We start from the raw sequence: 13,068 nt of genomic DNA on the forward strand, positions 1-13,068 counted from the left end.
TCTTACAGATTAGCTAGGTGAGTCAGAGTGAGGGAAAGGCTGATGGGATACATACATCCTCTCAGAACTGAAATAAAAGGGTCGATGCTTGTGGGTTTGTGTTTGAAACCTCTCACTCAGTCTGACTTCCCTTTAGCAAGTAGGTAACTAGCTAGTACATCTGGCAGCTAACTAGCAAATTTAGCAGCTAGCTAGTGCATATACCAGCTAAATGAATTTATGCAGACCTAATTAGAGCTAGAAAAAGTATTGTAGTAATAATATTGATCTTAAATTAATAAGGTGGCTAGATAAGATTCCAAACGAATGCTCATTTTGCTCAATGTCTGCTTGAGGTATAAGTAAGCAACTGTTTGCCAACATGGTAGCCATAACAAGTTTCTCAGGCCTATGTCACCTATATGTTTTACAGTTTCTTCTGCTGCCCCTAAAATGCCAAAAATGTAATGAAAGCAGCTGGAGCTTGGTTAGTACATAGTTATTATAACTTACAGGAACGGCGTCCACAGTTACGAAAGTAAACTAAGTTGTACTAGTTAGTTTATACTTTAATACCTTAAGCTGTTTTATAGCTGTTATGTGTTATATAGTAGGTTGCAACAGTTTGTTTTAAATTTGGTGGTTTAACGGGACTTGAGGATTTCATTTGGTTTAAGGACTGCCATGACTCTCCAGAAAGCAAAGAGATGCTACTGATCCAATGTACAAATCTTCATTACGGATGAATGGATAAGAGTTGTGATCAGAATTAGCTGAATGCAGTAGTAATCAATTCACTGAGGTGGTCTGACTTTAGTGTTTGCAGCTGTATGTAAACGTAACTACAGAGACAGACTGATAAAGTGGGACTGACTACTGGCACACAAGAAAATGGGAGTGGTCAAGACTATTTAGGACCTTTAGGGGGTTAAAGAGTGAAATGCTGGTCACATTTCAGATTCACACAGCGAACGACTCAGAATAATTCTGCCACACAGGAGGCCCTGGCCCATTTGCTAATGCACACTGACAGTCTGAATCACCATAATAGGGGACTTGGTCTCTAAGTGATATAATTATTCGTAGTTTTAGCACTAAGTGCTTCCTTTAAAACCTTATCCACACGTTTGGGGAGAGAAAGAGAGCAATGAAAAGCGAAAGAAGACCAGGGGGAGAGAAACCTTAGCAGTCAGAAAAGATCAAATCACTTGAAGTGGTCACCGCTGACGAAACACATATTAAATACAGCAGACAGAAAATGTTTTCATCCGCAAGGAACATGACACAACTATGAAGAGAACGAGCACATCTGTGAGCCATGACAATAATAAGCTGCACACATGCAGAAAGAATTTAAAAAGATATGCAGCATGGTTGTTGACTCTCATTTCCTCAGATCAAAGTCAACCAAATGTATGGAAATAGTTTCTAATCCAACTATAATGGATGTCTCATGCACAATGGACTCCTATGGGCCCTCGTCTGTCTTGTTGGCAGTAATTGCACTGTTGTTGAGAGGGGCTTTGAGTGCTGCTGAGATTGGAAAAGCACATAGGATACAGACACTCGCTGCAATACACAACTGTGTGTGTATTCAGAAGAGGAGTGATGACTATCAGAGCCTGATATCTATGATCTACGACTGCCCATTTCAAGGGGAGATGGGCAACACAATAAAGCTCCCAATTCACTGCATTCAAAAGAAAGATGGAAGGCATCAGCCTTGAGATCAAGAAACAATCAGGACTGCGTAGCACAAAGCAGATCATTATGGGGAAAGGGTTAGAATGCTGATTTCAAAATGCTACAGATGTGGAACTAAAACATATAACCACATTACTTTTAAGATTCTTTAAAGCAGTTCTTTTCAATTCGTTGCCATATATAATTTGTATTCATGCTGTGAAGGTCTGTAATGAGAACAAGGCCACATTATTCACAGTGCAGTATCCCCAAAACTGGTTCCACTCTGCCAGACAGATCTTACCCAGAAAGCCATAGCAGATGATCATGTACAGTGCAAAAGGTCAAATCTAATATAATTTGTTCTGAAAATCCCTGATCCTTTCAATGGTATGGTTTAATCTTTGTATCTGCTCTATGACTGCACTTTTAGCATACAGAGAACAAAAAGAAAGAAAAAAATCCCTACCAGCCCTTACAAAATTAGTTTATTAACATGTTGTTGAACTGTTGAAGTAATGTTTAAAAAAAGAGATTCTTTTGGATTTAGGGGATTAGCATATATACTGATATATATTACTGATTTGGCTTGTGATTTGACATGTTTTTTGCGAGCTGTGACCTATGTGCTGCTGTTCATTTCTGTTAAAAAAGCTGCAAACTTGCTCCATGGTTCATACCATCTTATGTCAAAAAAACTTGAACAATCCCTTTAAGCTTTGGCTTCTCCAAAATTGCTTGCAGCTAATAAAAAGGATGATATAAGACACACACACACATCTTGACACACACCTTGAGTAAGGGTTCTGCTTGAATGACTTCTATCCAACCATCAAGTAATCAATAGCAGCACAGATACAAGCAGGGAAATACATTTGGGCTCAATCAAATGAAGACAGGCTCTAAGTTTTAATCAGGGGTAAAAGTATTGAATTACTCCAGACTGTTGAAGCCTAAACTTCTTCAAGTTCCAGACAACAACTTTGTCTTTCATGTGACTAGTGAAGGGTCCAACTAAAAAAACAACTCTACAAATAGGTCTACCCCCAAGAGATTTACCTTTTTGTTTTCTTTTAAACAATGCTACCTGTCACTGCTTTCCTCCCCCACTTGAATCATCCTGGATTTCCCCTCCTGTCGTGTTCCCAGCCACAGGCATCGCTTTTATTTTTATGGAAATGCCTCACTTAATCTCATGTGGGATGAGTTATGAGATGATATTACATGAAAAAGTAGTATAGAACTGTCGTGTATATGTGGCCAACAACCTGATCATAGGACAGGGTTTGATTTGGGTCTATTTTGCATTTCAAATACCCCCTTCTCCTCCATGTCTGTCCATTTCTCTCCTTTCTCCCCAACATTTGTTAGGCAATTACAACCAAACGAGGACATAATGGTCCAGTCTGCAAGCCTCGGCCTTCTCTTTCAAGTCCAGCCTTTCTCTGAGACATGGACAGGGGCCAAATGTGTACAACAACCATGGTAAACACACACTTGGACATACACACAGAAAGCCAATAAAAGACAGGTGTGGAACAGTGCAATAACGGAATACAGCAGTCTGCTGGCTTCAAAAGCTAAAAGGACAAGGCCACCATTGATCTTGGCTGATAATTGCACACCCACTACACAAGGTAAAAGCACTAAAGGTGGAGGAAAACATACAAAGCAATACACAGGATGGGGAGGTATGAAAACAGGACAGGGGTAGTAAAAATGTGTTTGCTGTGTGTTTTTATCTCCTCACATACAACACAACCTCCGTACACACATGTTGTACAGTTATACAACTGGAAGAAGGGGGCTGTTGTTGAGGGACGGAGCTGAGCAAACAGTACCAACGGCAAAGAATGCCATTTTTGCTTGCTACTGCAAACAAGTCCTGAGTGGAAATGGCATTGCTGGAAAATCGCAGCAAAAATGTGGCTGGAACACCTGAGGCCAGGTTTAAACAGAAAGCACATGAAGGAAATACACACAGGGAAAAAAATTAGAACAATGCTGAAAAAAACTGAAGGATACAGCAAGAATGGAGGTATGATACATTTTAAAGTAGTGGGTGTTGTGAAAGTAATACATCCATTTTAAAAGATTTTGGTTTAAAAACTATAATAGGCATTTTTTCATTAATTCCATGTCGATTTAGGCACTTTGTATTGGTTTCAATCACACAGTACAGACTGTTAAGCTCTCAGAAGCAAATTGTGTTTTGTGATAATGGGCTATATAAATAAAATTGACTTGATTTGACAGGGCTGATCATATCTATACCCAGTTAATGAAAGCTTTTCCGCTTGCTCCTGGTTGAAATTTGTATTTTCCCAGTGGACTTTTTCTTTTGCAATGAAGTGATGCTCTTTAACTCAAAGGTTCAGATAGAGGAACAGCAGGAGCTTGCAAAAACTTAGATGAAGAAAGACTTAAAGCTCAAGTACCCTTGAAACAAACAAGCTGTTCTGAGTGGCCACACTCAACTGTGGGGGTAGAAGCTAAATGAAGCAGTGTAAGTCAGATTTTAGGTTTTGGAAAAATTGTCAACACCCAACCATCCAATTCCAATATCAAACGGTGTGGACAAAGACAGATTCAGACACTGGTGGACGATCAACATGCTCCTTGTTTGAAGCTAAGTGAGGCTATTAGGCTTGCCGCATGTCTTCACATTGTTGCGAACATACCCACAAACCTCTGTATTTACGTGATTGCAGCTGGCTCAAGCCTTTCGAAATTTGAAACATAACGGCCTGTGGCTGCACCGACTGCATGCCGCTCTTTGTTGACGACTGGCTTGGTGGTCTGTGGAACTCCCAAACCAATCACTTCCTCTTCCTTCAAAAATACACAGGCAAATATGAAGCCACCGTATTGTTCAAGGTCCAATTTGTAAGATAGTTGACTGCGAGTCTCATTACTCAACTACTCCCAACTACTCCCAAATACTGATACTTTGGGTTTCCCAGGTCGTCAAATCCTGACACTTTGGGTCAGCAGGTCGGGCCAACCACCAACCCAAGCATCAGCATTTGACAAGTTGGGAATGAAACTCAACAATCAACTTTCTTACAAACTAAACCGTGGCCAGATGGACCAGGCAGAACTTGATGTTAATCACTAAGAAATGTGAACAAGATAACAGCACTGGACCCACTGTTCATACTGACAAGTGCCGAGCACTTAGCAACAAGACTGAGACAAAAGATGAATCTGTGGATTAGCACTTTCCTATTCCTCTTCCATCATGCTTTTTGTGTCTCAAATGTAACATACAGATGGTCGCCTTGCTGTCTGGTGGAGGAAGCCCTCAAACAACAACCTCTGATTAATGATTTTATATAATCAGCCCTTATGCGCTCTCACACATGCGTGTGTACAGGTGCCTCTCCCCTTTGATGAATACAACAACTGAGCATCTTCCTAATGGCCCCATCTTTCACAAGCCTCTCTGAGAGCTAATAAGAGTGCGGGGACGATTTGTTTTACCGATTTTCTCTTTTCGAGTGTGGCGGGCATGGAATTAATTACGCTGATTAAATATTGTCTGTCTGTGTTGTGCGCTGGGGAAGTGTTGAATACAGACCATGTGAGTGTGTGTATGTGTGTGTCTACGCGTATGTGTGTGCTAAGTGGCTAAAGTTGCGGCTCAGAATGGATTCTACTGTGCATATACATGGATAAATAGATAAAAACAAATGCACTTAAGGTGGAAAAAAAGATGTGCTTTTGCAATTTAATGTTCTAGCATCCAGCTACAATATTGCAGTGAAGGTTAAAGTACTTGCAAGTAAAACATTTACCATTTCTTTATTTAAATGTGATGATGAGCATTTAAATAATAAAAGCATTTTATAAAGCACTATTCTACCTCAACTTACAAAGGGCTTTCCAGCAAAAACAAGAAACACTCGAAAATTAGATTACACTTATGCACTAAAACATGATAATAGATGAAGGAAAACACTTAAAACATACAAAAGCACAATTAGGAAATTCATGTAAATAAGATGTGACTTGAAGTGAGACGCGAGCAGAAAAACTGAAATCTAAAGCTGCATTATTTAAACATTTCTACCAGTTGGAGCAGTGTGACAAGTGGACTGAAAATACACATCGACTTAAATCAATTATTCAATCAATCATTTATCTGATAAATATTAGTACTATTTTCATGCTCATTTTTTGCTTTCCCTGAGGAAAATACCTGTCTTTTAGCCGGCTAAATGCTATAATATTAGTATGTGCAGCTTTAAATTGTCAACAGTATATTGGTCAGACAATATGTAGCCAATAACGTTAGCGCTGCAACTTTCAGTGATATTCTTTATGACCAATACATCAATTTACCAATTAAATGTTAAGTCTAGAAAATAAAATAGCCATCACAATTTCCAAGGGCCCCAGTTGATGTCTTTAAATTGGTGCTTTTGTCCAACCGTTTCTGGCTATTTAGCTTGATAAATGACTAAAAAAATTTTAACCAATTATTAAAGCTGTTGCTTTGAATGATCATCTATTGTTAATACAAAACTATTGGTAAAAACAGCTTTAAAATTAAATCTTGATGAGAGCATATCCAATATGAATAACAATGCCTGATACATTACTTGTACAAAAATGTGTGAACAGTTACTGAAACTATACAAAAGTACATAATATAACATTATTAGGTTTCTAGACCAAAGATCAAATACTGTACAGGACCAGTGAAACTCTCAAGCACATATACATGTGTTCTCTCCTACTGTATATAAGTACCATCTGCTCAGTCATGCAGGGGTCTGTCTGACCTCCGTGAAGTTACTCATGGTTACCTAGAAGAACATGAGCCAGCAGTGAGTAAACGCCATAGAGGTGCACGCCCAGAGTCTAGTTGTCAACTCAACAGAATCATGACTGACTCTTTCCAGCTTCCCCCAGTCCCCCTGCCAAAACCACTAACACTTCCTCAACCAGCAGCAGCCCCACGCATGACCAGTGGAGGAGACGCAGTGAGAAAGGAAAGACTTCGAGATTACAACTTGGCCGACTAACAGCCCTTTACTAAGCTGGAGCCTACAGAGAGAATATGATTAAAGTGCGAGTCATCTCTCACTGATGTAAGTTACAGTAACAGAGAAGGAGAATATGTGGAGAACATAAAAGAGCATGAGAGACAGAAAGCAGATGTGGAGTCAAACATACTGAAAAGCAGATAAAGATATTAGAAATGAAAAAACAGAAACGGAATGACAGGACAGAGATAGAGATAGAGATAGAGGTGAGGGTAGAAAGATAAAAACTGATCTGTGTCACTAGACTAGACACTAGAGAATTGAGTCAAGAACAACCATGGGAGATGAGGCAAGCGCGGATGAACTCACCGCCTCCTTCTGTCTTTTATCGCAATGCTCTTGAGCAACCGAAGAGCCGATTTACACCAGAGGCTCGCAAGTTTTTCCACAACAAGGAACCCCGCAGCCATTCTGCCAGGAAATTCCATCTGAGGAAATACTGGCAAGACCAACCAGCCACACCTCCCGCTACACTCACATTCACATTCAGTAAACTGAGAACTGAAAATCATAGAGAAGAACTAACACTGAGTTTATACAGTGATAGCAAGTAGGGACTCCATAAATACTGAAAGCCTTTAGTGATGGGAAATAAAGACATCAATCTGATCAAGTAGCTGTTCTTTTACATACTTTAATGTAGAGTTTATCAGAATTTTTTTTTTTTTTTTTTTTTTAAATCGGTAAGCTCAGTTGTCTGTTTTAAAAATCACTAATACAATCTTCAAAATGTGCAAAATGTGGCAGGAAATACAGAGTACATGTAGCTGATACAATTTATCACAAAGAGTATCAATTTTGCCAACATTTTTGATTCTTAATTAACCGTTTAATCTGAATATCAAGATGCACATTCACTGTTTTAAACCTCTTAAATTTGTCAATTAGCTGCTTTTCTCTCTCTTATCACTGCAAACTGAATTCTGGGTTTTTTTGACTGCTGGTACAAACCAAGCAATGTTAAGGTGCCACTTGTGCTCTGGGTACCTCAAGTTGTTATTTTTACATTATTTCCCCCCACATTTCATAGACCAAATGATAAATCAAAAACATAATTGACAGAAATCATCATTAGCTGCAGCCCTAGTAGACATTAAATCAAATTATTTGGTTGGCCTCTTCCTATTGCCTTCTTGTTTCCAAGTTATTCACAAGGGAAATATTTGACATCATTTATATACAACATTATATTAATCCACTTTGGAATTACATCGTGAACACTAACAGCTACCTCATGCTACTTAAAGGCAGTGCTGTGTTTCCCTTAAAATTCTGGATACTTGTGCAAACGTGACACTTTTTTGATACCTAAAAAATATAGATGGCAAAACCTCCCTTTAAATTTAAAGAAGAAGCACTAAACACAAACAGATGTACAAGAACTTAGCCTAAATAAAATCATCTAACTATCCAAAACTATCTGATCACAGAACAAGTTACGAAAAAGTGCAAAACTGACCAGACATCTTATACGACAACTTTTGGATCTTGACAGCACTGATATTTGATACCTAATTAAAGGACCACTTTTAGGAGCTTTAAGACATTTCGGGAGCTGAAGTGTTTGGAGTTAAGAAGCCTCACAGTGTTTTCAGCCCACTGACTGACTGTCCCATACAGTTTAATCCTGTTCAACTTCGCTGCCTCGCTTTGTCAGAGTCACCGGTGCTTCAAAAGGCGTCAGGGACCCATTACAGCTTTATGTAACATTGCGAAGACGGGGACGTGCACACACATATACACACGGATCCCTCCCACCACCCCCACACACCCCCTTTCTGTGAACAAGGGGTTTTTCTACAGCTGGGTAACAAAGCATGACCCAATAATCCCAAAGCTTGACTCAAAGCTTAAGAAACCCCCATTCCCTCCCTCCTCTAATATCCCTTCCTCCCGCTCTCTGAGGACTTTATAAGGCTCTGGCAAGGGGGCTTCTGGGTGCACATGTGTGTGTGTGTGTATGAGGGGGGGTTACAAATACAAGCACGCTTAGCTTTGATTATTCTAATTATGACTTGGAGCGAGGAGTAGATTATTATGAACACATGGGCCGATGAGTTGTTGATGAGCTCACGTCCCTTCAATCCATCAGTATTACCGTTAAAAGAGGCTGACAGACAAAGGCCTTTACTCGTAATGTACGGGGGTGGAGGGCATCTAAGGGACACACCAGTCAACTCATTTTATAATTGATGATGCATACACAGATGTCTTTAATGGTAAACATTATCAGTTTGTACTTTCCAAAACCACTTCATCAGCACTCAGCTTGCTGAAGGTGCTGTTACACAGGCCAACTTTTATGGCCTTAAAGAACAGCAGCCAGAAGCAAACATAAGTGAGGCACCATGTCCAGTGTATATTCTATATCTTCCTTTAAATAAGGTGTATATATTTTTAACAAATGAGATTCTGTGTTGCTTAAACTTTTGTCTCTCATTGTGGAAACAGCAGGCAACAGTTGTCCTCCTCTCCTCACACACTCTCAATCTGCTCATAAACTTTCCATGACCCAGACGCTGAATTAGTCAAGTCCTGCACAGTAGAGAAGCACATCACAGATCCACCCCCGCCTCCCTCTAGCACCAGATCCCATTAGTAATTACCTGAAAAAACACAAGCAATTCAAGAACTGGCTCTAGGCACACCAATTCTCAGAAACCGTGGCGAAAAAACAAGTCTAAAGACAAGCATGAGTTTATAGGAACAGGAGCCCCTGTTGAGCTTGTGATAGCTTTAAGGAATAAAACATGCATTTGATATCTCATGATAGCCTAGCTTGTGAGCTCTTTGCTTTAGTGTTTCTGGTTGTTTGAGGCATCATGGTTGTGTCATTCTGATTTGTCACTGAATCAGACGTGAAAGGCATTACTATACGAGTGCCAGAATTGCCCAATGGATTGGCACTCTTTAAACCTTTAGGACACTATGGGAAAGGAGCGGTTTCGTTTCCCCTAAAGCAAGACAGACACTGACGCAGAGAGGCGTTGACTCCATTCAGGACTACAAGCACACTAAACCAAAACCAGTGTTTGGCTTTTATCTCGCAATGTAGCTTAGAGCTCTATCTAAACAATTAATATGCATTTCATGCGGTTCAAAAGTTTAACACCAGTCCTCCAGACTGCAATTATCTGAAAGACCACATTTGACACCATCGACATCAACATGCATGTGTCAGCACGCAGCCATGTCGCATTCTTAACAGCTCGCCAGCAAGTTCCTATTACAGAGTCCATCTCACCTCTTCTTAAAAACAAGTTTTGTCACTATTTTAAGAGGCTATTATATTATTCCATGTCAGGCGAAAGCAATGTTAAGACTGTCATTTACAGGTGTGTAACACAATCCTTAAAGAGTGCATTGTGTACGAAAATGGACAGTTGCCCAACCTATCTAAATCCAGTCGTGAAAATAAAAAAAAACTAAACAATTGTACTCCTGTTTAGCCAGTCAGTAAATGGTTCCCATGGTGTGCACAGCCTAATCTTATCTTGATGTCACACAGCTATTTAGCCCGTCTTGTTGACAGAGAGACAAAACCATGTGCCTGCCTGCTTTGACTGACCTTGGGGGGGATTGGAAACGATTCGCCGGCGAGGCAGGTAAGACTGGAAGTGTTTGCTTACGGGTGTATGCTTTGTTTTGAGCATTCAAATTTCACCTGAAGTTCGAACCCAATGGGATACAGCTTCTTTTATCTCAAAATATATATTTGGCATTATGTGATCCAAACTTTGGAGATGTTCGTACCAGCAGATGAGTCCCCATGGTCTACTGAGACACATGGCTTCAGCTGCTGAGGTGTTTGTATTGACAGGAAGTGTTCAAAGCAGGTCGTCAATTCTAACTTACGCAAGCATCTTTCACTCAAATCATGGCTTACAAACAGTCCTTGCAGTTGTTGGTATAAATGTCAAGCCATGAGGCAATCAGCCAGAACAAAAATGTCGTCACTGATTGTATGAAACTGTTCCAACACATCAACTCTCTCAGACAGACTCAAACTTGCGAAACTTATCAGGCCAGACGGCAACACATCTCCCTGAGAGCAAATATCACTTTCATATTCATAAGACTCAAATTTCATTTAGTTATGGGGTGGAAATCGATGAGCATTTAAAAGATGCAATTAGATACAGCAGAGCCACGGAGAAACGCAGCAGCCACAGTTTGCAGCTCCCCCCCAGATACCTTGGAGCAACATGAAACCCCAGACAAGCTCCAGTGGCTCTCACACCATATGGCCTAAGAAAAATCCTCCCGGAAACCATAAAAGGCTGCTTTTTTTCCTCCTTTTTTTTTGACTGCCCATCGGTTTCATCTCATCAATTTCCCTGATGTCTGAGCTCATTCTGTGGCTGTGTAGAGCCGGGGGTATGCAGCTAATGAGAATGTGAGTGGAGATGGAGCTTTGCGGAATGGCCCTTTGTTTGGAAACAGCCTCTCTGCAGCGCTGGAAATGCGAGACGCTTATCGATCATTTCAACTGGAAGCCTTTTGTGCTGCGAGCCACAGAGAGGCTTGCGGGCTAAACGCACGGGATAAAATCCAGTTTCGACGTTACGAACAGCCACTTACGGGTTAACTTTAAATAATAAAAAACACAACACAAACACTCGCAGCATGCATTTTCCACGTTGGTGGCGACTGCGCTCTTTGTCCGGTCCGACCAGCAGCAGCAGCAAATAAACAGAAAACTGTGGGGGGATTTTTTTTCGGATTAACGTTGGATTAATCATAATAAGAGACCCAATGACCGCCTTTGTTCCTTGCCTAAGCCACCCTCAACCGATGGCGAGTTGAGAAAAAACGACTTTTGCAGCGGGGGAATTTGCACAAACAAAAATAAAGCCCCGACGCTATAACGCTGGCTCCTTTTGTATCCGCGTCTGTCAGCCCTCCTCCTCCGCGCCTCCCCCTGCCTCTCTGCCGGGGTTACGGCTCCAGCCAGCTACGGCCGTCGACGGAGAGACCCGGAGAGGAAGAAAAGTGCCGATAGAAAGTGCTAAAACACGGCTCGTCTTGTTAAAGAAACAAACCCTAACACGGAGCAAAGAAAGGCTTCAACGTGAAGGCAGAACGGGGCAAAGACGCAGTCGCGAGCGCTCCAGCCCGAGAGTAATGAAAAGCCACAATAGGAAGCCCTTTAATTTTTTAACAGCTGCTGGTCGGCTAGCGTTTAGCTAGCAGGCGACCTTATCTCCGCTTCCCGTTTCAGAGAGGCCGATAAAAAAAGGTCGAAATTTGACAGGAAATGTTTTTCTAAAGTGAAAACACACACTGACCCGGTGTGTGGTTACATACTCGGGGTAAAGAGACGCTTTGCATACTTTCCACGATAGCAGGAAAACTTCCATCAATCATCCCCAGTGAAGCTCCAGCAGCAGCACACACACTTGGAGACGGTCCGCAGTGTTTGAGCCCAAAGCTGAGATATTCCACTTACCGACTTGTAAAACGTTTTCCACACAGCCGGTCTCTAGCAGCCTGATACCCCGGCGGAAAGGCAGTCCGTCCCCCGTTCCCACTGCTCCGGCTGCCCCCACGGTAGCCGTCGTACCGGCGGTAGAACCTCCGCCACCGCCGGCTGTTGTAGCTCCGGACCCAGCACCCCCAGCCCCGCCGGTAGCCGCCGACGAACCCTCCTCGCCGGCGACTCGGCACTGAAACGAAGAGTACATGCATATCTCCTTTTCGTTGCGGGGAAAAGACCAGTAGACGATGCGGCGCTGGACGGGCTCCGGGATCCGCTCGAAGCGCTCCTCTACTCTCTCGAAGGCCCACTTTTCCGCTACTGCCTTCGCGGCGCAGTCCAGAAGGGACTCCGGGGAACGATACCGGGAGCTGGGCAACCCGCTGCCGTGGCCGGGCCCCGGGCCGGGACCTCGGGGAGCAGGGCGCAGGCAGGGTCGCTTGCTGGCCGGTGGTAAGGAGAGGAGAGGATGGGGATGTTCTCTGCGTCCTTCCGCCATGGCGAGCCGATCAACACTGTCGAGACGGACGGTGTGCGGACACCGAGCAGCAGCAGGAAGCCGAGCGCACACACGCTCACACACATACACACACACAAACACACACACAAGCCACTCAGCAGCCAGTGTCAAACCACACAGGATCTCAGACAGGACTTCCGATCTCAACTTTCAAAATAAAACTCGCTGTATTCTAATGGGCTTGACAGTTGAACAACATCAAGACCAAGATTCCCCCTTTTCCATCTAAAACCATCTGAAGCAGCTCTTCTGGGAGACGATGTTGTTTTGTGTGAAAACTTAGATTACTGGTCTGAATTTTAATTTCTCACCACCTTTACACAATGAAAACATAACAATAAAACATACCAATACCAATG

General features: G+C 42.1%; 1 protein-coding gene across 1 annotated transcript in view; it reads right to left on the reverse strand.

Annotated features, from left to right (window-relative positions):
- zswim5 (zinc finger, SWIM-type containing 5) overlaps nt 1-12,765 on the reverse strand; it is a 67,374-nt gene extending 54,609 nt beyond the window's left edge. The window contains exon 1 of the mRNA XM_073491249.1: nt 12,163-12,765. Within this exon, the coding sequence (XP_073347350.1) occupies nt 12,163-12,688 (526 nt within the window). The 5' untranslated portion in view covers nt 12,689-12,765. The remainder of the gene's footprint in view (nt 1-12,162) is intronic.
- Between the last annotated feature and the right edge of the window lie 303 nt (nt 12,766-13,068).

Source organism: Pagrus major, chromosome 21 (genome assembly GCF_040436345.1).
Source record: "Pagrus major chromosome 21, Pma_NU_1.0".
NCBI lineage: Eukaryota > Metazoa > Chordata > Actinopteri > Spariformes > Sparidae > Pagrus > Pagrus major.